Raw genomic sequence first — 24,493 nt, forward strand, 5'->3', positions numbered from 1 at the left:
GCAGCTAACTAATCCAGGCTCAGGTACCACGCCGTCGCGCAGTGAGACCGACAGAAACTAGGGACCGCTTCCGATGACAGCGCGTCCTTGCCCCGCATTTATGATGAGAGCTGAATCCGGAATCTCCTCACACCGCGAGGCCGATCAAATCGATATATAACCTTAGGGGCTTGCTTGTCCAAGGAATTTCTCTCTACAATCGAACGCAAGAACATTCGAACGACCCCTCAATCATGGTCCTCCCCAAGAAAATCGATACACACCACCACTTTGTGCCCCCGGCCTTCGAGGATGGTATGTTGCTATTCCACACGTCCATAGCTTGTCTAAATCCAAGTCTAGCTCTCAATGCGGCGCCTGGGGGCGACCCTTCCGGATGGATCCTTCCCAAATGGTCTCCAAGCACGTCTCAGAACATCATGGAGGAAGTAGGCACGAAGACGGCTATTTTTTCCGTCACAGCACCAGGACCTGGTATTGTCAAAGGTGCCGCATCCAGGGACCTCGCCCGAAAGATCAACACATATGGCGCACAGTTGCGCAACCAGCAGCCCGAGCGCTTCGGCTTCTTCGCAAGTGTTCCTGATCTTTGGGATGATCTTGAAGGCGCTTTGGGGGAAATCCAACACGCCCTCGACCATCTCCAGGCTGACGGCATTGTTCTGATGACGCGATACGGCGATGGAAACTATTACCTTGGCCACGAAAAGTTCAAGAAGGTCTGGGAGCTGCTTGATCAGCGACGTGCCGTGGTCTTCATCCACCCAACACACCCCGCGGATCCCACTCCCGTCAATTCAGCCATGCCAGCTCCCCTGATAGATTTCCCCCACGAAACTACAAGGACAGCGCTCGATCTCATCCTATCGAATACCAAAAGAGAGTACTCTCGTTGCAAAGTCATTCTCAGCCATAGTGGTGGCAACCTCCCTTGGCTCTCGAAGAGAGCGACATTGGCTGCCTCGAGCGTCCCAAACGCAAAGAAGCCAGCCAAGGAAATCGTCGAGGACGCAAAGTCATTCTACTACGATCTTGCCTTGACGGATCCCAATCAGCTTCGCCTTGTCCTTGATTTCGTCCCGCACGAACATCTGCTTTTTGGGAGCGACTTCCCTTACGCACCCCGTCAGACTGTTCTTTCTTACAGTCAAGATGTTGACGGCTATCATATGGACGATAACTTGAGGGAGAAGATTTATTTCAAGAATGCTCTCAGTCTTTTCCCGAGGTTGGCAAACTCGAAGGCGAAGTTTTGAAAGCAGTTGATTGACGTTGCGAGAGGCGCGTTTTTGTAAGTTGATCAGGGTCTTGGCTGCTTATGGTTAAATTTAGCATTGTCGCCTTCGCTTGCTCTCAGATCATGTGTGAGTGGTGGCTGAAGCTTGGGGCGCACCAACATGGGGCCCAGTGTGGTCGCCCCCACCAGCGCAGGTCTGTCGGACAGATCATGATTCAGCCTTGTTCCTTCTCCAGGCAGACAACCGCATGGCCACTTCAGTATACTGTGCTGTCCATCCTCTGGGGTCCAGCATCGCTGTCAATCACCCTTTTGCAGATTCTCTTTGAGGCTCAACCCGAATCAGAATCCTTTTCTGACCCCCAGATCTCGGCACCAGATCTTGGCGCTAGAAATGGCTTACATGCAGTACTCCTGGAAACGCTCTCCGCAAAGATGGGCCCACACTTGCTAGATCAGCCAACTGAATCGCTTTTCAACACTTTTATTCAGACAGTCTAGCTAGCCAACAGTCACGCAGCATACGATGATTCTAATTCTATATTTTCTGAATCTACTGTCTTCAACAGTCCCATTCACTTTGGTTCAGTTCACCATATTTTTAGCGCTTTAATGAAGGATGCTTGTTTCCTCGTGGGGGCTTCGCTTCCTTCGTACTACGGATATGCCTTTCCTTAATGGTAACGCTGATCATCTCGCACAGACCTTGTGGACGCTCCAGATCCCATTGCAGCCTAGGACGAGCCTCTTCTCGCAGCATTCCACTGCTTCGCCCTCCAATGGATTTTTTCCGTCGGTAGTCCAGTATCAGCCCCCCAAGCCCCAAATCTCCAACAAAGAGTAACCGACCACTGTCAAAATGACGCTAGCTGCAAACTGAGCCAAGCTGTGGAGCATCCACGGCAACATCCACATGGGGCGAGCATGGCATCACCAACACGAGTGGCTTGAATATAAAGGCGCCTCTGTCTTCACGATGTTCTTGTCGCACGAGAAAAGTTTCCATCGTTCTTTCCTTTGTTGGCAGTCATGCGTTTCGAAGCAACAGTCCTTGCAGTCCTCCTGCACCAAGCAGCCGCTGCGCACTCCAGTGGAATCGTCTCTGTACCCATCACGATTACTGCGACCCCTTCAGCAACAGCAGCTTCTTCATACAGCCAGCCTTGTGCCGCAGTCAGCGCGTCTTTCACTTCCTTGGTCGAAGCAACGGGCGTCCCGCTCATTCCGGCGTCTCTTGGTTATCAGTGCCTCAAAAGTGTGCCTGTAGACAAGAATGGTGATTCGAATTTGGTTAATGAGATTTCCGAGATCCTCGATTGGCAGTCGACACTCGCATATCTTAAGAACCCTCCGAACGGCTACAGCAACCCTTCAATTGATCTCAAAGCCGGACTCCAGAACATATCGGACACCGTGAACCAGGGAGGATATACCAATGACTACGATGTTCAGCTTGATATCTCAAATCTGTTGGACAAGGCTTGTGAGTACACCTAGATTGTATGGTCAAGATACCTAGCTGACTCCATCAGATGATGGCCATCTTTCCTACGTTTCCGATATGGCGGGAGTGATAATCTTTGGAAGAGTCGGAGGTCTGGTCTCAGTCTCTCTTGATGGTTCATCACTCCCTGGGGTGTTTCTTTACAGTAAGTACATGGGAATGGTATCGCTGGGGCTTGACTGATCATTGGACAGCCGATCTCGCCGAAGTCAATGAAGGCGCCAAGTTCAATGCCTCGGCGATCAAAACAATCAATGGACGTCCCGTCAACGACTATTTGAACGACCTCGCCTCGGCTGATGGTGGCTTCCACGACCCTGATGCCAGGTACAACAACCTGTTTTTCAACATCGCCAAGCGATCCTACGGTGCATCCGACCAAGGCGGCACATTCACGGGCCTGACGGGGCAGGCCACGTACGACGGAGACGTGACCGAGCTCGTCCATGAGAATGGAACGAAGACAAGCATTGACAACATTGCTTTACTTGCCGCGGATTTTACCGGAGTCACCACCGGTTCTTCTTTCTTCAAGAAGTTTTGCACAGGAGGAGACAACTCCCTCGACCTCAGCAGCTACACATCCGCAACTGGCGACATGCCTGCTGCGCCTACTGCGACAGGATACCCCTACCCTGTCGTCAAGACCGATGACAATGTTGCAGCTGGCTACTACCTCAACGACACTGGATACCAAAATGTCGCCGTCCTCAGCATTCCCTCCTTCCTGCCCACTGACCCAGAAGATTTCCAAAAGGCCGTGCGAACGTTCCTGGCCGATGCAGTGAAGGCTTCGAAGAAGTACCTCATCATTGACCTCCGCGCCAACGGTGGAGGAGCAACGGAACTGGGCTACGACTTGTTCAAGCAATTGTTCCCGTCTGCTCAGCCATACGGAGGTACTCGCTGGCGCGCAAACAATGCCTTCAATGCCATGGGTCAAATCACCACCTCATGGGCAGACAGCAGCAACGTCACGGGCAACACTACCCTTCTTGACACCGGCCTCGTCGGAGACGGTGCACTCATTGCTGAATTCTCGGTCAACACCAGTCTCAATGCCGACAACAACGACTTTGCGAACTGGGCTGATCTTTTTGGACCCCACCAATTCAACGGCGACAACTTCACGAGCATCGTTCGCACCAACTTTTCTGACCCCCTATCCATTGGAGACGACGAGTTCGAGGTCTCCGGGTATGAGGGCAACAACAACGTTGCCGCGCAGCCTTTTGCGGCGGAGAACATTGTTCTCTTGCAGGATGGATACTGCTCTTCCACCTGTGCAATCTTTACCGAGTTGGCAAAGACTCAAGGCAAGGTCAAACAAGTTGTCATTGGTGGCCGCAGCCAGTACGGCGCCATGCAGGCTGTTGGAGGAACCAAGGGTGCTGAGACTATTTCGTGGTCGACTCTGGCATACAAGGCAGCCGCCGTTGAGATGCTTGCAACTTCGGATGCCGAGTATGAGTTGCTGACCAGCTCTGGCGTCGACACTCTGGCGAACCTTACGCAAGTGTTCATCCGGGCCGCTGCCAGCGTCTCGACGGGCGGACTCGCCGCGGCGATCAACTACAGGGACAACCTGAGGCAGGGAGATACCACGCAGACGCCCCTTCAATTCGTGTACGAGCCGGCAGAGTGCCGCATCTTTTACACGCCGCAGATGATCTTCGACCCGACAAAGTCCTGGGAGAAGGTGTACGATGTCATGTGGGGCAAGGGCCAGTGTGTCAAGGATTCCGTCACGAATGGCACGGCGGACTCGGCCAACTCGACCTCGAATGGCAAAAAGAAGAACGCCGCGCCAGCTGTGGGAGCGGGTAGCAGTCTACTATTTGGTACAACTGCCGCTGCTCTGGCTGTTTTGTTTGCGTTGTAAAGTCTTTGACGCTTTGACGATGTGATGAGAAGCATTTCATGGATATGTAGATATTGTACATAGAGATTGTTTTACGAATAGCGAGAAGTCTTCCACTTGATTTGAAATCCTCAGAGTGCGCTAGTGGGTAGAAGTGAGGCTCTAACAGGAAAGAGGTCGAGGTTGACACTGATATGGCAGCCATGGGTAGGACACATGGAGCAAAACGACCCGGAGGTCGACCAGCCTGGATTATCTTCTCGACCGCACCTGCCCGCCGGGGAGGTGCATGTCCAGAACAGGAGTAGTGCCGCATGCGTTCACCCACCACGTCAAAGCAACTCCACGATTGAAATATCCTCTTTCCTCTTCACCAACACCTTCACCACCTCTTCCCGGCTTGCAGTCTCGCTGCCACAAGCCTGGACCCAGGCATCTTCGCCCAATTTTCACCCTCGCGCTCTGCGCACGCCAGCAATCTCTTCAGACGCAATGTCTCTCGTTGCGTTCAACTTACTGCCTGAATTATGATCCATTGGGGCTTCAGCTCGATTTGTCACGTAAGTACATTACCTCTAAATGTTTTGGTCTGAGCTCACCAGCCGCAGCTATTGCACTCTCATTCTCCACCCCTACGGCGTCCTCTTTCCACCTCTTCACTCTCTTCGAGCGCCGAGTCAAAAGCCACCGATAGCACAGAAAACCCTGGATACTTGACTGTGCAAAATGCGAATGCGAAGGCTTTCAAGCAGAATGGGAGCACAGGGGGCCACCCTGGAGACTCGAAGCGACACTGAGAGGTCTCAAGGCCATGCAGAGCAAGGACCCAGCCTCGCGACTTGAGGCCTTTCACAACTTCTACTCCTTTACAACAGCCTCTTCAGGTGCTTTCGCTTCCATTCTGTGTTCAGCGTCTCATGAGAGCCATGCGGGTTGCGACTGAACAATATAACACGAATTGAGGCCTCAAGCAAGATCTACCTCACTTCACTTGGATGTCTGCTGGCAGTGATTTATATTCCACCGCACCCGAGCTCTTCCTCACTGCAGCCCGACTTGACCTTCCCTCCAGGTGGCGCAGTGGAAGCTGTCTCTCCTGACGGCGCAGTGGAGGCATGCAACAACAAGAATCCTCCCCAGACTACTTCTCCAGAGCAGAGAGAGGACTGGAAGCGTGTGGACGCCATCGTCGCGTCTTTACTCTACTCTCACTGCTCTCCCAAGGTAAACAGCAGGTGACAAACCACGACAACTCGGCCAAAGAGCTTTGTGCCAGACCCCACGACTTGTTCGAACACACGAGCTTCCAAGGCAAGAATGCAACTAGAAGCGGACTCCGACACATCAAGACGGCCGACTACGATTCTGCGGTGGCTCGCGACTACGTCGTTCTCCATTTCTCCTCGAGCCTCGCTTCATTGAACATTTTCGTCACCATTTCCACCTTTCCTCAGGGCAATCCATCTCGACATCGATTTCGGAGAATTCTATTGTCGCAGCCTCTCCCTGTCCAGCGTCCCGAAAAGCCTGTTCAGCCCTCAGGCCTACAAACAAATGGGCAACATCTCTTCCTCCCTATCTTCCACGTCCTTGGATTCAGGTGCGATCCTCGTCAAAGGATTGCTTCTTGGACTGCTGGCGTTCGATCTCTTCATAACAGCCGGTGGCACTTTGTGCTTACCATCATTACCTACTATCCAGCCGGTTCAGCACTCCGAAGCAAAAATGTGTCCTGGTCAGCCCTCATGCTTCGACAACAAAACGGGCTGTCTCTTCTTCCCTATTTCCCACGCCCTTAGGATCTGGAGCGATTCGCGTCAAGGAATTGCCTCTTGGACCACTGACATCCCGTTCCTTCAAAACAGCCGGAGGCACTTTGTGCTGACCGGGTTCAGCACTCCTTGATAAAATGTGCCCTGTTCAATGCTCAGGTCGAATTGCACACGCAACCGCCCTAACGAGCTGTGCTCTTTCTACTCTCCCGACTCCCACCTTGTCTGCGGACCAACTTCATCTCCCTGTTGAACGCCCAGGGCTCAAAATGCGTCTACCACTGCTTTCGAGCTCAGTGGGGTGATTTCTTTCGGGAGATTGCTACATTACCAGCTGGCCCCCAGAGGGATTTCAGCATTGCTTTGTTCATTACAGCACTCCGAGAGGAAGGCTGTGCCCTGTTCAATGCTCAGGTCAAAATGCACATGCCATCCTTGCTCCCGCTTTCCCCTAACGTCTTCATATCATCTCTGTCTACCCCTGTTTATGGATCGGTTCGATCAGTCAGGGCCCAAAACGCATCATCCACTGAAGGCGATTCAGTGGGGCGGTTTATCGCAAATCGCTGAGCGATTGACAGCTTGCCCCAAGGGGATGGAGCCTATTGTCTTTCTTCGCCCGTCCATCCCCTCCCTGGTTCAGCGCTCAGGCAACGGGAGGCGTGGGATTAACCGCGCCTAGGATTGGTAAAATGCGCAGTTTCTCCTTTCTCTTCATAGTCTCTCTACACGAGGCTTGGGCCAATGCAAACAAAGCCTCCCGGAATCTACTCCGCTCAACATGCTGCTTGCTGTGATGCTACTCCCTGTTCGACTTTTGTTCTGAGTGACCTTATCTATGCACTTTCAGTGAGCTTAGACCACATGGATCAAAGGCAGCTGTCGCACCAAGTGAAAATTAAACATTGATTTCACATCGATCAGAAACCAAGGTCTGATCTGGCACGACGCCCAGCCTAATTGACTCTAGTAATACATGGCGGCCGGCGCCCAAGGACTTTTTTGATTGGCAAAAATGATGCTTTACGGTAACGACCGACTTGGGTGAGTTATGCTCGAACATCAATGCAATCCAGCGCAGCTCCAAAAATAATGGACTTCAGATGCTTTCAAAAATTTACGCTAATTGATGCCGTCTGGGTCAGGTTCCGTCTGGTCTTTGTAGACTGCATCCCTACAAGGTCGCAAAAGGGTATAATTAACACAAGGCCTTTTTTGTCAGTCAGCCCCACGCTTGGGCGCGGTTGCTTTCGTTGGGGTTGGAGCTTACACATTTCATCGTTCAAAAGCTGATGTGGAAAGCTCGTCCTAGCAGACAAATCAGGATCTCATGCGTAACCATTCAGGGCTGAGCCTGGCGATTCCCAGCGAGAATGCGTCGACCAAAAGCAATGTTCCAAAAGACGGAGTGAATGACGAAATACGAGAGAGCGAGAACTTACAGCAATAATGTCAAAGAAGCCACACTGAACCCGTCTGTCAACGAGTGAAAGCGAGCGTCTCAAATGAGGGAAGCGCGCGCGCAATGAACGAGATATTGACATCGCCGCTATCGTACAGCGCTCAACTCCGCTTCTCATCATCCACGAATCAAAACCCCATGGCGGTATTGAACGCCGTCGCGGCCGCCTTGCCCCCTCGCTTCTGCGCTGCCGTCGAAGCATTTCTGCACTGCTGTACCGTTGCATCCGGCGCCTCGTACTTGTCGTTGAGCCGATCGCAGATGAATTCGGTGACGATCTTGAGGTCCGCAGCGCTTCCGTGATCAAACTCGGCCTTGTTCTTTGGCTGGAACGCAAACTCTTCCCGTCCGTCGAAACCAGTGCCACCCTCGATGGTGGGATCCGTCGCTTTTCCCAAGTCTGGCTTCTTGATAGCTCCTTGTCCTTGAGCAGCTCCAGCTTGGCCGTTTCCTGCATCATTTCCCTGTCCGTTACCTTGCCCCGCAGCCTGTGCTCCTCCTGCTCCGTTTCCTTGCCCGCCAGCTTGACCAGCGCCTTGCCCGTTCATTGGTGGAGGGGGTGGAGGCATCATTCCTGCTGCCCCTGGCCCACCAGCTGGTGGAGTACCCATGGGCGGAGGTGGTGGGGGAGGGGGCATGTTTCCGCCCGCCGCAGCTGCCATGGGATCTGCCCCTGATCCAGGGGTACCCATTGGCGGCGGTGGGGGAGGCATCATTCCTGCTGCCCCTGGCCCACCAGCTGGTGGAGTACCCATGGGCGGAGGTGGTGGGGGAGGGGGCATGTTTCCGCCCGCCCCAGCTGCCATGGGATCTGCCCCTGATCCAGGGGTACCCATTGGCGGCGGTGGGGGAGGCATCATTCCTGCTGCCATTGGCCCACCAGCTGGTTTCGTGCCCATTGGAGGAGGTGGCGGGGGCGGAGGCATGTTTCCACCAGCCCCTGCGGCCATAGGATCAGATCCAGCGCCGCCTGGTGGTGGTGGAGGTGGTGGGGGAGCGCCCAGTGGCGGCGGAGGCGGCGGCATCATTCCACCAGCTGCCATGGGCCCGCCCGCAGGGGGAGTACCCATTGGAGGGGGTGGTGGCGGCATCAATCCGCCCGCTGCCATCGGGCCTCCAGCTGGAGGAGTCCCCATTGGAGATGGTGGTGCAGCTCCAGCAGCTGCTGGATTCTGGCCTGCGGGCGTGGGATTCGCGCCGTTGGCTGCCCCAGCCGCATCCTGAATGTCTCTTGAAGTGACGCCGTAGCTTCCCCCTTTCAACGCATTCTGAGGGTCGCCGCCGACGGCAGTAATCTGCTTGGCCAGCTGCAACGTGATGAACCGATTCATGTCGATCGCTCCAGGCATGGCGGGATCCTAGAGACTGGTGAGCGTCAACTGCTGTAGAACGAACACCACACTGACCTGGTGTTGCGTGATTGCCTCGATTTCCGGATTGACGGCCTTGGAAGACGTACATGCATTGCTTGGCTGACCGAAACCACCCGTGTTGCGCTCCAGAGCGCGGTACACGAGAGCATCAGTCATGCCATTTACATCGCCTGCAGCCTTGGCATTCGTAAAGGCTCGATCGGCTGTTATTTGTTGCAAGCAATCTTTTCAAGTCAGCCACTTTCGTGCTCTGTGGTCTTGATTTGAACTTACTGGTATCCATTACGCTCCCTTGACCGACAGAAGCCTGGTTCCGGACAAGCAGCCCAAACATGGCGTCGCGAATGCCATCTGGATTAGAGACTTTCAGTTGCTTGTTGACCGATGACAAGATTTGCCCGTACGAAGGATCGACCGGGACTTGGCGACGGTAAAGAGGACGAGCCCAGGCGGCGGAAGAAAGAATTAGAAGAAGCAAGTAAAGTGTATTTTCTTTCATCTTGAAAGCTCTCCAGTAGCAATAAGGAGTGAACGAGAGCCAGAAGTGAAAAAAAGGAGCGGACCAAAATCAAATCAACAACGACATTGCATACCGCCCTCCACAGGCGAGGAATTTCGCCTATATAACGCGATGACTATTTACCTCTTGAGCAAATCTGCAAAGAAATGATGGGGTCAATCTCCCAGAATCATCAAGGAGTTGATTCATGCGGAGATGGTCGCCGTTGCTGGCGAGTCGAGCGCCAAGTGTGTGACAGGATCTGCGGCTGCCTGCTCCTTCTGGACCTTCGCAATATCGCTGCCAAAGAGTCCAGCGCCCAGATGTCGGCGTTGGCGTCACAGGTGCGTCTTAAGCATAACTGCGGGCCGCGCCTGAGACTCGACCAAAACCATAGGCGCGTGGGCGGCTAGCCTAGTGCCATGAGCCTTACGTCAACACGCGTAAAAGCTCGAAACTTCGATTGCTGACTCTGGTGGGAACAAGACAGATAAACTGCACCGAAGCTGCGTGGTAGCGTCTTCGGAACGCCTGCGCTCCCGTACCGCTGCACAAATGATTCGTGCCTGAGGAACAACATCTGACGGCATCCGTGGCATATCCGAATGGCCACGGAGAATCCCACGCCGTACTGGTCCAACAATTGCTGTTCCCGTCTTGAACTTGGCCCGGTTAGTTCCCGATATTGACAGGACCGATTCAGAGTTCGGCATCCATCGGCAGTTGTGGCGATTTTCTTGGTTGTTGAGGTCAAGGCTTTACAGTGGGGAGCTAGCACGCATCTTGACAGCTTGGTCGTACTTTTCCACGAGATCTTGGACGCCGCCGCATAGTCCAGCCTGATGCGGAAGGTACTGCACGAGGCAGGTCCAAGGTCGTAGTTTGGCCGATCGATGCTGACAAAAACCCGCGCCAGCTGCTCGCCGAATGTCCCCTAGATGTCAGGTTTCAGCAATGACACCCACCACATCAATCTGAAGGATTGAACGACAGGTGTGACGAGGGGACGTCAACAGGATGACATCTGTACGTGTCTCAAGCTGGCCAATGGGAGCCTCTACGCACCTCGTTAGCCTCCGTTTCCCTTTCAGCTACTGCACAGTGTTCTCTCCATGAGGATTGTCGAGGCTGCTAGACCGCTATGCGAAGGAACAAAAATGAGGTGAGCTCCTTCGAGGCCTGGTGCAGAGGGTCACTCACCATCGTAGTTTCCGCGGATCGGCGATTGAAGACTCCCAGCCCGTAATTTTGCGAAGCGAGTTAGTTCAAATCATCTTTGTTGTTGATGCCACACCTTGAATTTGAGCCTTGCCCAATGACTTGCATGTTGTGGAGCAGGGAGGTGGCGTGAAGCAGGAGAGGGCCACAGCTGTCTCTTGCCTTGTCCATTTTCACCATCGCAGCTCCCCAAACATGATGCATCCACGCTGAGCACGAGCCTTCAAACATTCTCAGCTGGGGTCCAGGCAAGAGCGAATGGACAGGCAGAGAGGATTGGGCGTCTCGTTTGCTTGGTGCAGCAGCCATGCAGCAGGTCGGCTTTCGGTCTTGCTCGTGTGTCGTTCTGTAGGTTTACACGTGGCTTCCCCTCTTTTAGACCAATGACGGCTTGAATGATGTGTGAGTTGCATCTGCTCCAGTGTTTGTGCACTTTCAGAAGTCTTGTGCGTGCTCTCACCAGCCTCCCACGCGACCCTTTCCCCACAGCCTCAATCGGCTTGAAGGGCCAGTGAGGCCACGGCGATCTGATATGGCGTTCTTGTGTAGGTGGCTGTGCCAGATAAGAGCGAGTACTCCTTTCAATCCTCGAAACGTCGTGATAGCAGACAACAGCTGTTTGGTTTCTCTAGTCACGATGACTCCTTACGTAGCTCAGAGGGAAGATTGCAAGTCAATGCAGGTCTTCCCATTCGTTGTTTTGGGGACTCAATAGCCATGCGTCAATACTTTGTCAACCATTGAGAGGCTGCGTTGGGTACACGTTGCCCGCTTTCTGGCGTCTTGATGTCCGCTACAGTCGGTTTCTTGACCAGCGCAGCCAACATGTTGCTACCGCGCGTGAATGTGTGTTCGTTCGCATGATGGTAGAGCCACAATAGCAGCTGGTAGACACAGCTGTCAAGGCAACGCTCCAGGGATACTTAAGGGCGTTGCCTTAACCCCCTTCTCTCGGCACCAAACCACCACAATCTGAGAGCAAAGACATCAACGACAAGCTTCTGAGAGTTGTGAATCTGCTCACCACCTCCTTTATCATCATCTTTCCGCCTCTCTGTGACACATCAGCTGGCACATTACCCCCGTTCAAGACCTTGACCTTCGATACCAAACCCGATCTCCTCTTTGTAAGTCTTGTCGGTGTCCTGGAATTGCTCATCGGATGCTGACATGTGGCAGACAGACCAAGGACGACAGCGATCTCAATCAAGCTCGAGCAACCGGAGCAACTGCTTCGAGGAGCACCTCTCGTGTCATCATCGAAAGCCTTCGACCCGTCTTCCGACTCTTGTGTCTCGCAATCAAGCTGCAGACAGCCAGCAAACCCAATTCCAGAGTCGCGTCGAGAACAATCCACGCGGGACCTTTGTCAAAGAGCAGGTCTAGACAAAGAACCCCTGACCACGCGTCTTCCAATCCGAGAATCAACGACGGCATTGTCCTCCCGCCTGTACCAGTCCTAGCTCTTTTGCGACTTGCGTTTGTACCAATATCGACTGTGAGACGAGAACGACCAGTCCGCCATCATGTCTTGCCCCAGTCGAGACTTTCTTGACATTACGGTCCACACGGCCAGGTGCGGAGACTGCAACACGCGCAACAGGTCCATCTTGAAGAGGTGTCCGAGGTGTGGCCATCAGCAGTGCGTTCCCTGCAATCAGGTGCGGAATGGCCAGCACGGCATGCACTTGATGGGATTGACGGACCTCTCGATTGGTGATGGTGCAAGCAGAAAGAGCAGTGGGGTTTCGTCGAAGAAGAGGAGTGGTGGCTCGTCCGTTGAAACGGGTTCCAGGCCGGGCAGAGGCAGATCTTCGAGGCAGCAATCGACGACGTCGTCCAGGAAGAGGAGTGCTTCGAGGGGCGAGGAGGAACAGACGACGAGGAGGAAGAAGCGACTTGTGAGGGGGAGCAAGAGGATGAGTGATGGCAACGGTCGGGATGGAAGGCCAAGGGATGGTACTCCTGAAGCTCCAATGCCCATCAGAAGTGCAAGTTCGTCTCCAGGACTATTTGTACCTGCGAGAACACCTCCTGTTGGTCACGTGCGGGCCGATTCCCTCCGGTGGTCCCCCAGGGCCGCTAACCACCATCGAAGTCCACCTCGCTTGCTATCACCAGGTCTGCCCACACCAGCATCATCCCGAAGACAAGCTCCCGACACAGACATGGCGCCACACCGTGACGAATCCCCTTTTCGCGGCTTTGACATCAATGATGGCTGGTCTTTTCCAGATGAGAGAGAAGGCGAACGCGAGCATACACGACAACTCCCTGCGCGTCACCATGGTGTTGAGAATGGAAATGGCCATCAGGTCAACGGAGACGCACGACAGCCCCCTGCGCGTCCGAATGGACTTGTGAATGGCAATATCAATGACCATCCCCTGACCAATGGACATGTCTCACCAAATGGGAACGGTATGGTGAACGGAAATGGCTTGAGCAATGGTCTCGGCGGCACGACCAACGGACTCGGCGCTGCAGTCAATGGAAACGGCCATGTCCCATCGATTGAGATTTACGAAGACTCCCCGAGCGCGTCGCCAGCTGCCCGTCTTCCACCGTCAGCGCCTCCAAACAGCCCTCGGATTCTTGACCTGGACGCAGCCCAGCGACAGCGCCGCGACACCTCTGCGAGCACCGACATTGATGAGCCAGCACAACCATCCACTTTCCGAAGACACCGACGCGCGCTGCGCTCACTAGAAGTGACCGACAACACGCGCTTCTTGGACACGGTGCCTGAAGGCGACGCTTCTCCTCCGCCTGGTCCTCGTGTTGGCCAGCTTCAGCATCCCCAAAACCCTCCTCACGTCGCCGGCACTCCACATACCCCAAGCACGCTGCTTTCCCGTGGCCGAACCAGCGCCACAGCTCCGACTCCCGGCAACGAGGAAAACTTCCACCCAGTCCAAGACTCGCCCGGTACTGAGCCCAGCTCTCCCGACACCCAGATCGCCGCACCGGCTGTGCAGAGCCCCACACAGTACACTGTCGGCCACCCGTGGCCAACTGTCCAAGCAGAGCAGGCATACAACAACTGGACGCGACTCTACCAGCCACACGGCCTCGGCGGACTTGAGCGTGCCGCGACCCGGGACGACGAAGCTCAAACGACTGAGTCCCACGCGACGCACACCACGACAACTCCCCGTACCAACGGCACCTCCTCGCAGCCAGAAACGACTGAGTCGCAGTCGCGTAGTCGTGATCACTCCCCAGGCGCATACAATCACCGCGCGACACGTTCTGGCCGGTACGCTCCACGCAATCTTGACGGCACTATGGATTCACCTCCTTCCACGACTATGTCCACGCGCGACGCGCACAAGGAGTCATCGCGCGCACGTCCAGGCACCTACGAAGAGATTGAAGAAGTGCTCGACAAAGTCCCCCTCAGCGAGTCCTACCGCAGGCAGCCGCGCGCCGCGCTCCCGCCCTTTGTGGGCTTGGACATGCTAAAGCCGTCTGCACGCAGTGCCGTGCTGGAGTACCGAGGAGCCTACGAGCGCGCGCGCCAGAAAGAGATAGAGGAATACGACCTCTGGATGATGGAAGAGCAGAGGAAGGAGACGGAAATGCGCATAGAAATGCACCGCCGCCGCCGTGCCGCTCAGCGCACACAATTCCATGCGGCGGACGCGCCTGATCACTCCCTGGGTGCGCAGTCCGGCACCGTTGTCGTCCCCAACAGCCGCATCACCTACAGTGCCGTCCGGGACGTTCCTGAGCCTGGCAGGAGGCAGTCTGTCGACCCCAAGTCGCAGATTGACAAGCTCATCCAGCACCTGCCGGGTGAGGACTGGGACTGGGAGACGTACCAGCTCGTCCACGGGGCGATCCACCTGGACGACCAGCTGCCGCCCGAGCAGCGAAGGTTGAGCGCGAGGGAGAGGAGGGACGCGGAGGAGATCCTCATGGATCTCATCCCAGACACGCTTCCGCGGACGGACGAGGAAGAAAGGGCGAGGAGAGAGAGGGAGGAGGACGAGGAGGACGAGGAGGACGAGGAGGATGAGGAGTGAGGGCGGGGAGGAGTGGCTTGGTTTCGAGGGGAGAAGGGTGCCCAGGTGGTGTGGAGTTTGAGAAAGTGGACCCGATCGGCTTGATGAACGACGAAGAAGTGTACATTAGATGGTACTCTGCCTGAAGGAATCGATACCCGGTGGGCTTGACGGATGACGGAGGAGTGTAGGATAGATGGTTCTCTGCCTGAAGGAATCGGTTTCTTTTACTTTCGAATGAGCGCCGTTGCAAACGTGAATGGTTGTGTTGTCCGTTGCAAATCATCAGCATACAGATGCCTCTTGATGAAGCCGTGGTGGCCAAACCAGCTCGATGCTGTCATCCCGGCCTTGGCGACTCTCGTCGCTACGTTGCGACTTTCGGCAGGGATACATGATCTTCAGTAGATCTTGCACCGGTATGACGTATCACGCCAAATTCTGCCAAGCCGATCTTTCGCAGCGTGGTGCTAAGGCAGAGTTTTCGGCGCTGTCAATGAGAATGAAGCCCGAGAGGCCAAGCTCAGGCTCAATGTCCTACAAATCGAGGTTCTGAAAATGGTGTTGGCAAAGGAAGGCTGCGAAGACTGGCATGTGCAGGTCGACTAGAAGAAAGGAAAATGTGTTTGATTACGGAAAGCAAGATATGTTGGGTATCAAACTATGGTAGAGATGTACTACCTGGTATATTGCAGTCTTCCTGCCCAAAGCGCCTGCGTGAAAGACAAGAAATCCATGCTCTTCCCACGTTGCGCTGAGTAAACCGAAGACTTACGGCAATAATTCAAGGAAATCAAAAGACTGACGAGATATTATGGAACAAGGAAATTAATGAAAGATAGCGAGAGGGATTGGTGTGGCTGGCTCGTTTTCGAGCAAGGCCGAATCAGGCTCTGACAGGCGAAGGCCTGCGGTCCGAGTTCAGGCCCAGGACTTCGTCGAATTGAATGGTGAGAGATCCGTTATCGACGACCTTGACGTGATTCCAGTCGCCGTCATCGCCCATGTCCTTTGTGACCTCGGCGAGCCATACCGTTTCATCTTGCTCATAGGCTGTGCCGGACGACGACGGACGGCTGTCCTCGTAGGTGGTGGGTGGGAAGCGCTCCATGAAGAGTCGAGGGTATTCGCTGGCTACCTTGGAGCCTTCGTCGGTGTGTGTCGATTGTGAGACATCGATCAATTTGCTGCAAAGGGATGAGCAAAGGTATTTCAGCTGACCAGGCGCAACCTACTCTGACGTCTGCGCGCAAATGCGCTCCAGCGCGTCACGCTGACGCCTAATCTCCTCGGGATCGGGCTGAGGACTGCCACCCATGTGCGGGCCGGAGGAGGCGACGGCGCCGTATTGTGACTGGTACTGGTCTCCGAGGAGTTGCGAAGTATCGGACGGCTGTGTAAGGGGTCGAGTCAGCCGTGGATGTTCCTTCCCTGCGCAGAAATACCCCGACCAACGGAGAGAAGAAGTACCTCATCGTGTGAAGACCTGCGGCCAAGGCCTAGGCACGAAGCGCATGCGCCCATCTGGAATGGAGTCTGGCGGAGGTGTTGCGGGCCGGCGAGGTGGAGGATTAGGTGGGTTCAGCTGGTGTGATGGTGGCTTGCATGGGAACAGGTCGAAGGTGTCCGGGACTGAGGAGAGGGAGATTAGGATGCTCGCATGCTGGTGTGGAGGGAGGGACGGCGGGCAGCGAGCGAGCGGGCTGCGATGGCGACGTGGGAGGTTGGAACTGAATGTTTGATTGCTACGTCTCGCTTGGGCTGCCGCCCTGCAGTGCCCTGCCAAGCCCCGGTTACCTCAGCCGACGCCGCCGTCCCTCCGTCTCTCTCCCGCAACCCTTCAACGCTACCCACCTCCCCGTTGGGTTGGCTTGTCAAGTCCTCCACACCAGCCACAGAGGGCGCGACTCGAGTCTCCACATTCCTCGCCTTCAGGCCGGCAGATCGCATTCTACTCGCCAGCTCCCGCGTCGCGCAGTCGGCTGCCACTGTAGTGCAAAGAGCGCCTTTGCCAGAGACAGTCTGGAAATACTTCTGCTTTTGGCTTCAAAGTTCAAGTCACCATAGTGCTGACGGACAGTTTTTCATTCTCGTCGTTGTTATGTCTTCCATATCTCCGTCTATTTTTATTTTTCCTTTTCTCCGGCTCCCTCCCGTCTTCTCGGCATCATTTGAGATGCCATATTTCAATCTATGACGATGTCTCTGTTCCTGCATATAGCTCCTTCACTCGTCCAGGGGACGCGCCTTTACGCGTCGCACGCGCAGCAATCAAGCCTCCTTTGTAGAATATACTCGAGGCTAGACCAGATTGTGACATGCCCCCCGGGCCTCGCGACCTCCGGCCTTCAAAGGAGAGAGTGAAGCAAGGGCGCGCCTCCCACAAATGCCTCCTGACAACCAAGACTGAACCTGGTTACCAAGAATGGAGCGATCAACCCACCATCGCGTCGAGTCTACACCCGTTTCTTTGATTTAGAATAACCCCATCTGAGTAAACCCAGGGCTTGTCTCGGAATACGACCATTTCTGGCCCCTCTATGCATCGCGCACGCGTCCTGGTGGCACTTTGGCCAGTCACGAAATGGCCGGCAAGGCCATTGGCTCTGCAAGGCACAATTTTCTACTCCACCAGCCTTCGCCATGGTGGATTTTTGCCACGGATGGTGGAAGAGGGAGTGTTCTGTCTCATTTCGTCTTGTTCGCTATAAAGCATATTAGACACCGCACTCTCTCATGGTCTTTTGTCACTACACGGCACACTCGTTGTTGTGCAGGAGCAATCGTCATTCGTTCTGATTGCTCGGCATGCTGTTCACTCATTCTACCCTCGTGGCTTTAGCCGCTAGTCTTTCCTTTTCCGTGTCAGATGCCCACGTCATCCAGAAGAAAGCTCCGGCACCCGAAAAGGAGAGTACGGGATGGATGAACGAGGTCTACAACCGCATCTTCAGGCGGCAAAATGCTTGCGTTCCCTCGAATGACTACTACCAAATCCTCTCCACTCACACCTCTGCGGCGGATCTTTGCAGGACCTTGATTGGTCAAAAGACTTCCACCATCGTCGTTCCTTACACTGGCACCTCGTAAGTTGGTCAATCATCAAACCCCTTCAATGTACTGACAAGACTATCCAGAACTCTTACACAAGTCACTTCCACTCGAACTGCCACCGTCCAAAACTTCATCAGCGTCACAGTCACTAGCACCAGCACTGTTGGGCCAACTCTCCAGGCCAGAGCCCCGAAGCCTACCGATGCTCCTTTGCTTGAAGGACGCGATGCCAATGTTGCAAATATCAGGAACTTCATTGCTCGTCAACTCACAAACTCTTCTTCATCCTTCGACTCCACCGCAACAGCTCTCAACTCCATCAGTTCGGGGCTTTCATATGCTTGCGACTGTCTCGGCTTGCCTGCGCCGACGACTACCACTTCGACATATGATGCAAAGGGACAGGTATGTTGAGCATCTCCACCCAGCTCTCCCCCTCCTGACTCAATGCCAGATTTCTACGGTTCAGGGCTTTGCCCGAACTACAATTACTGTAAATAGCAGTATTGTGTTTAGCGAGGTTGAGACGGTAACGGCTTCTGCCGGTGGCTCGTCGAGTAGCTCCTCGGGATCTGGGACTATCAGCGCTGCCACCACAAGCACGCCTGTGCCTTCAGGAGCTCCAGTTGGGCAGTCAATCGACTGTCCGGCTGATGACAGGACGTTGAAGAACTACGCCGTCAACAACCGTACATATGTTTACGAGATTTACTGTGGTGTCAACTTTACGGATTCCACCCTGTCCGAGCAGAATGCCAGCTCTGCAGCCGAATGTGCTTCGATTTGTTCAACTTACAACGACGATTCGAGTTCCGCGATTTGCTCGGGTTTCGACTTCACGCCCACCGACGATGGAGTTACTTGTATCTTCAAGAGGAACATGACCAACTATCAGTCGACCGAGTCTGAGGGTGGTTCCGCTGCACTGCTGAGGGTTGGCCAATACAACGGCACCGATGCTGCTCCCTTTACGTTGCCCGCTCCGAACGCAACCGTCACCCCCATCTCAGCCCCTCTTGCCCTGACGTCGCTGCCCGCCAACTGCAATGGCAACGAGACTAGCACTGGTGGCGCCACGGCATTCACGACAACCTTTACGGATGCCAGCGGATATCAGCACATCTCGTGGTTCTACGCTTCCTCGTACTCTGCGTCGGCCCAGGCTGTCTGCACATTCAACAACACCCAAGTCTACACCACCTCGATCGTTGTGACGCTGCCTGCTGTCACAATCACCGGCGCCACATTGACGTCGGGGGCCACTGCCACGGGCATCGCAAGTGGAGTCACTACGATCACCTCTGGAGATGTTGTTATTGTCGAGTCTTCGAGCCAGACCATTATCCCTGGAGCGAGCGCTACTGGAGAGGCGTCGGCTACAGGAACTTCGACAGCAAACTCAACTGACATTGTTCCGACAAACCTTCCTTCGGGAACCGGCGCTTCTGGTCTCGTCAACACTACGGCTACGCTCAACGGTACAACCTACGTGTCGGTGTACACCTACACATCGACTCTAACGAGCCTTTTCACCGTCATCACGGAAGGATCAGGCGCCATCTCAACGGGAGGCGAAAGTATCATTCCCCCTGCCTCTACGGATTCTTCTGCCACGGGTAGTGCTACCTCAACCGGCGGAGAAAGCGTTGTCCCCACTGAAGGCCTCGAGACGACTCACCTTACTCTGACGTCCATCCAAGTCGTCACGTCAACTTTCGGTGCCGGTTCTGCGGCCGCAACCTCGACTGGCGGCGATAGTGTCATCCCTCCGTCGCCAAGCGAGAGCGTCATGACCCTGACTTCTGAGTTTGTCGTGACATCTACTCTCGGATCTTCCACCGCCAACTTTACCTCTACCGGCGGGGAGAGCGTCATAGCGCCCACCACTTTGCCAGGACTCAACTCTACTCTTGTTTCTGAGATTAGCAGCATAATCCAGAGCGTGATTACTTCCGAGTTTGCCACGGGCGGAGCCACAACCACCGGTGGAGAGACTGTCATTGCGCCGACTACGGCACCCTCGCTCAACTCGACCCTCGTCTCTGAGATCAGCAGCATCGTGGAGAGTTTGGTTACTTCTGAATTTGCCACTGGAGGAGCAACTTCTACGGGCGGAGAGTCTGTGATTGCTCCTACCACGGCGTCAAACTCTACCCTGGCATCTACCATCACGAGTGTTGGCCAGAGTGTTGTAACATCAGCCACCGAGACGTCGAATGCTACCTCGACTGGGGGCGAGACATTGATTCCTCCCACAACATTGCCCTCAGTCAACTCTACCCTCGTCTCTGAGATCAGCAGCATCATTCAGAGCGTCGTCAGCTCAGTCTTTGAGACTGCCAACGCGACTACCACTGGCGGAGAGACCCTCATCCCACCATCTTCTACTTTCAGCGGAAGCGAGGGTCCTCGTTCTGGCTCTTTCACGACCACGCCATCGCCTTCCGCCGGCATTTCGACAATCTTTTCTGTCAATGGCACCTCGGTGGTCCCTGTGACGACCACTTCGACGGAAACAGAGACAGCCAACGCTACTTCCACTGGTGGAGAGACCGTTATTCCCCCTTACGAGTCGCCTACCAGTGGAGCTCCGGCCAATACCACAGCGCCAGCTTCGATCTCAACCACGCAGGGAGAGCGCACCGGAAGCCTTGGTGCAAGCACGCCGGTCGGAACTGGCTCCAGCGGAATTCCCGCTCCGTCGGTGAACGGCTCTTCTGCTGCCTTGACGTCGGTCCCAACTTCGGTGCCTGAGGCTCCAACTTACGCCCCGCCCCCTGAGGAGTCGTCCTCTGTCTCGGGCACAGAAGGAAATCGCAGTGGCCAGTTCACTACGACTCCAGTTGGAACTGCGCCGAGCGGTATCCCCGTCAACTCCGCAAATGCCACTACACCAATCTCAGGCACAGAAGGAAACCGTAGCGGTTCATTCTCCACCACAGCACCTGCGGAGTCTGCCCCCACGTATGCTGGTCCTTCCAACTCTTCCGCTCCCGCCAGCACGCCTATCTCAGGCACCGAGGGCAACCGCAGCGGTCAATTCTCCACCACCCCCTCGTCTCTCCCCGCGTACGGAACGGCGCCGAGTGGCTCGCCCGTCAACTCTGCGAATGCCACTACGCCAGTGTCGGGCACTGAAGGCAACCGGAGTGGCCAATACTCTACGACTCCCTCGGGATCCGCACCGACGTATGCTGGACCAGCAGGCAACAAGACCACGCCCTCCGCTTCTACCCCAGTCTCGGGCACGGAAGGAAACCGCAGTGGCCAATTCTCAACGACTCCTCTTGGAACCGCCCCAAGCGGAGCGCCGATCAACTCTGCCAACGCAACCACTCCCATTTCGGGAACTGAGGGCAACAGGAGCGGCCAATTCTCAACGACCGCACCTCCCGAGTCGTTTCCGACCTATGCTGGCCCCAACGGCACAGCTCCAGCGAGCTCGACACCTATCTCGGGCTCTGAAGCCGACGAAAGCGGAAAGTTGTCGACCACTGGCACCCCCGTCGGCACCAGCGGGTTCCCCGTGAACTCTGCAAATGCCACGACGCCTATCTCCGGCACTGAGGGCAACCGGAGCGGCCAGTACTCGACGACTGGACCCAGCTCCGCCCCTACGTATGCGGGTCCCTCCAACTCTTCGGTTCCTTTCAACTCCTCGGCTCCTGCTAGCACACCTATCTCAGGAACTGAGGGCAACCGCAGTGGCCAATTCTCTACCACCCCGACGCCGTCTTTCCCCGCATACGGAACGGCGCCCAGTGGCTCGCCTACCAACTCTGCCAACGCAACGACGCCAATCTCTGGTACAGAGGGCAACCGAAGCGGACAATTCTCTACCACTCCGTCGCCTTCTTTCCCCGCGTACGGCACGGCGCCAAGTGGCTCGCCTGTTAATTCTGCCAACGCAACTACTCCAATTTCAGGCACCGAAGGTAACCGAAGTGGCCAATTCTCTACTACGCCATCGCCTTCTTTCCCTGCGTACGGAACGGCGCCTAGTGGCTCGCCAGTCAACTCTGCGAACGCGACGACGCCGATCTCCGGTACTGAGGGAAACCGAAGTGGTCAATTCTCCACCACCACGCCCTCTTTCCCTACCTACGCAGGCCCCTCAGTGGTCAACGGCACGACTCCCACGCCCCTCGGTACGGCACCAAGTGGCTCGCCCGTGAACTCGGCAAACGCGACGACTCCGATTTCTGGCACTGAAGGAAACCGCAGCGGCCAATTCTCCACGACGCCGACGGCTTCTCTCCCTGCGTACGGAACGGCACCCAGTGGTTCGCCGATCAACTCTGCAAACGCGACGACCCCTATTTCTGGCACGGAGGGCAACCGTAGTGGCCAGTACTCCACCACTTCGACCCCCTCTTTCCCTACGTACGCGGGTCCTTCGGTGGTCAATGGAACAACTCCAACGCCCCTTGGCACGGCACCAAGCGGCTCGCCCGTCAACTCGGCCAATGCAACCACGCCTATTTCGGGCACTGAGGGCAACCGCAGTGGTCAGTTCTCTACGACGCCGACTCCCGTCGGAACTGCACCGAGCGGATATGCAAGCAACTCGATGAATGCGACTACACCCATTTCTGGGACAGAGGGCAACCGCAGCGGCCAGTTCTCCACGAGCACGCCTGCTTTCCCCACTTACGCTGCTCCCAACGCAACGACGCCTGGCAGCATAAGCGGAACCGCAGGTGACCGCAATGGAACGTATGCCACGACTCCCACTCCTCTCGGAACGGGACCTAGCAGCCTTCCTGTCAACTCTGCCAATGCTACGATGCCAATTTCGGGAACTGAGGGCAACAGGAGCGGTCAGTACTCCACGACGCCCACGCCAATGGGTACCGGTCCAACTTACGCCGGCCCATCAATCAATTCGACGACGCCCATTGGCACGGCCCCCGTCACTTATTCACAAATTCCCCACAATGGATCCTTCCAATCCTTCCCTCCCACGACGACCCCGCTGGGAACTGCACCAACTTACGCCTCGGTCAACCTGACTTCAACGCCAGTTGGCACGAGTGGGTTCCCAACTCCGTCGGCTAATGCCACTACCCCTATCTCAGGAACCGAGGGCAACCGCAGCGGAGCATACTCGACCACCCCTGGCGGTACTAGCGGATTCCCGACTCCGTCTGCAAACTCGACCACTCCTGTCGGCACGAGCGGATTCCCAACCCCTTCGGCCAACTCGACAACATCCTTTTCGACTTCCGCAGGTAACCGCAGCGGCTACTCGACCACCGCAAACTCGACCACTCCTTTTGGTACGGGCGTGTCGAGTGGCTTCCCCACACCATCAGCAAACGCAACGACGCCCATTTCAGGAACCGAGGGCAACCGCAGCGGGGCATTCTCGACGACGCCAGCGGGCACGAGCGGATTCCCCACCCCCAGCGCAAACGCGACAACGCCAGCAGACACCTGCACATCGTCGCCCACAGTCACGGTCACTTTGACGTCTGTGAGCACGACCGTGAGCACCACCACATCGGTTAGCGTCAGCATCAGTTCAGTATGCGCGAGCAGCTGCTTCCCCTCAACTACGACATCGTCAACAACGGCGGTTAGCACCACTACTCGCCAGCAATATGCTCCGCCACCGCGGCCCACATACGCGCCGCCGCCGGCACTTGAGCGTCGCGACAGTGAGGCAGATGCCTGTTCCAACTCAGCCAACGTTGTCTTGAACAGCGACTTTGCTTCGACGGATTTGGAGGCCAACGCCGACGACTGGGAGGCTCAGACCTCAAGCCCCGATGTCTTCTTTGTCGCAGCACCTGCCATTGGATCTGACGGCTCCACCTCGACCGCCGGAAAGATCATCGCAAGACAACCCGACGCCATCATGTCACTGTCTCAAAACGTGACCTTGTGCCCCGGTGCAACCTACCAGCTGTCCGCCCGACTGTCGCAGTCTCAGGCCTTTGCCTGCAAGGTTAGCTTCACCGTCGGCAAGAACGAGGTCATGGCCGCGGCCCCCGGCAGACTCGTCAGCGACTCCTTGGCCACCTTTACGGTGTCCAGCTCGAGCACCGGCAACGAGGCTCTTGCGGTCAAGGTCAGCGGCTGCACCGGCGCGCGCGACTACGACGGCAACTACAGCGTCGAGTTGCGCGGAGTCAGCTTGACCAAGCTGGAGAACGGCACTACGGAGCTCAAGAAGGCCAGGAAGGCTTAGTATCCATTTGCCACTCATTTGTTGTTGTTGTCCTTTGAGTTGTGGCGTCCTCTCTGAACATTGTCTACCTAACGCTTTTGTTGTTGTGGCCATGGTTTGCTGCTGCCGCCGTTGAGGCTCAGCCAACACCAGTCTGTCGTTTACTGACCTCCGGCGCGCTGCATCACCCCCACTTCCAACATTCCATATCATACAAAGAAGGCGGTTTTTCTGCGCGGTATAGGAAGAAAGTTCGGTTTTGTGTTTGCCTTGTCGGTGGGCCTTGCGCACCCCACCCAGCCTTTCAGGGCAACAGCTTGATATGGAAACGAAA

The 24,493-nt window shown here is 55.7% G+C and overlaps 7 protein-coding genes across 7 annotated transcripts; 5 read left to right on the forward strand and 2 right to left on the reverse strand.

Moving 5' to 3' along the window:
• Nucleotides 1-233: 233 nt before the first annotated feature.
• BKA78DRAFT_252208 (amidohydrolase-like protein) lies at nucleotides 234-1,256 on the forward strand (the record flags this gene model as incomplete). The annotated part of the gene is made up of 2 exons (XM_066884713.1): nucleotides 234-294; nucleotides 343-1,256. The coding sequence occupies 2 exons, from the start codon at nucleotides 234-236 to the stop codon at nucleotides 1,254-1,256; spliced, it is 975 nt and encodes a 324-aa protein (XP_066743202.1).
• A 1,010-nt stretch (nucleotides 1,257-2,266) lies between these two features.
• BKA78DRAFT_353463 (uncharacterized protein) lies at nucleotides 2,267-4,623 on the forward strand (the record flags this gene model as incomplete). Its single annotated transcript, XM_066891564.1, has 3 exons — nucleotides 2,267-2,720; nucleotides 2,770-2,886; nucleotides 2,936-4,623. The coding sequence occupies 3 exons, from the start codon at nucleotides 2,267-2,269 to the stop codon at nucleotides 4,621-4,623; spliced, it is 2,259 nt and encodes a 752-aa protein (XP_066743203.1).
• A 1,094-nt stretch (nucleotides 4,624-5,717) lies between these two features.
• BKA78DRAFT_296249 (uncharacterized protein) lies at nucleotides 5,718-6,401 on the forward strand (the record flags this gene model as incomplete). The annotated part of the gene is made up of 1 exon (XM_066886594.1): nucleotides 5,718-6,401. One exon carries the CDS (start codon nucleotides 5,718-5,720, stop codon nucleotides 6,399-6,401), a length of 684 nt encoding a protein of 227 aa, XP_066743204.1.
• Nucleotides 6,402-9,035: 2,634 nt separating this feature from the next.
• BKA78DRAFT_226932 (uncharacterized protein) lies at nucleotides 9,036-9,708 on the reverse strand (the record flags this gene model as incomplete). Its single annotated transcript, XM_066883697.1, has 3 exons — nucleotides 9,036-9,194; nucleotides 9,243-9,433; nucleotides 9,483-9,708. Coding segments are annotated over 3 exons (576 nt in total), but the record flags the coding sequence as incomplete, so codon positions are not given.
• Nucleotides 9,709-12,452: 2,744 nt separating this feature from the next.
• Nucleotides 12,453-14,954, forward strand: BKA78DRAFT_296251 (uncharacterized protein; the record flags this gene model as incomplete). Its single annotated transcript, XM_066886595.1, has 1 exon — nucleotides 12,453-14,954. One exon carries the CDS (start codon nucleotides 12,453-12,455, stop codon nucleotides 14,952-14,954), a length of 2,502 nt encoding a protein of 833 aa, XP_066743206.1.
• Nucleotides 14,955-15,819: 865 nt separating this feature from the next.
• Nucleotides 15,820-16,408, reverse strand: BKA78DRAFT_296252 (late endosomal/lysosomal adaptor and MAPK and MTOR activator-domain-containing protein; the record flags this gene model as incomplete). Its single annotated transcript, XM_066886596.1, has 3 exons — nucleotides 15,820-16,120; nucleotides 16,169-16,326; nucleotides 16,379-16,408. The coding sequence occupies 3 exons, from the start codon at nucleotides 16,406-16,408 to the stop codon at nucleotides 15,820-15,822; spliced, it is 489 nt and encodes a 162-aa protein (XP_066743207.1).
• A 4,473-nt stretch (nucleotides 16,409-20,881) lies between these two features.
• On the forward strand, nucleotides 20,882-21,813 carry BKA78DRAFT_316158 (uncharacterized protein). The gene has a single exon (XM_066888605.1). The coding sequence runs from the start codon at nucleotides 20,954-20,956 to the stop codon at nucleotides 21,515-21,517; it is 564 nt and encodes a 187-aa protein (XP_066743208.1). The 5' UTR covers nucleotides 20,882-20,953; the 3' UTR covers nucleotides 21,518-21,813.
• The last annotated feature ends 2,680 nt before the right edge of the window (nucleotides 21,814-24,493 follow it).

Source organism: Phyllosticta capitalensis (assembly GCF_038381095.1).
Source record: "Phyllosticta capitalensis strain CBS 128856 chromosome Unknown BKA78scaffold_6, whole genome shotgun sequence".
NCBI lineage: Eukaryota > Fungi > Ascomycota > Dothideomycetes > Botryosphaeriales > Phyllostictaceae > Phyllosticta > Phyllosticta capitalensis.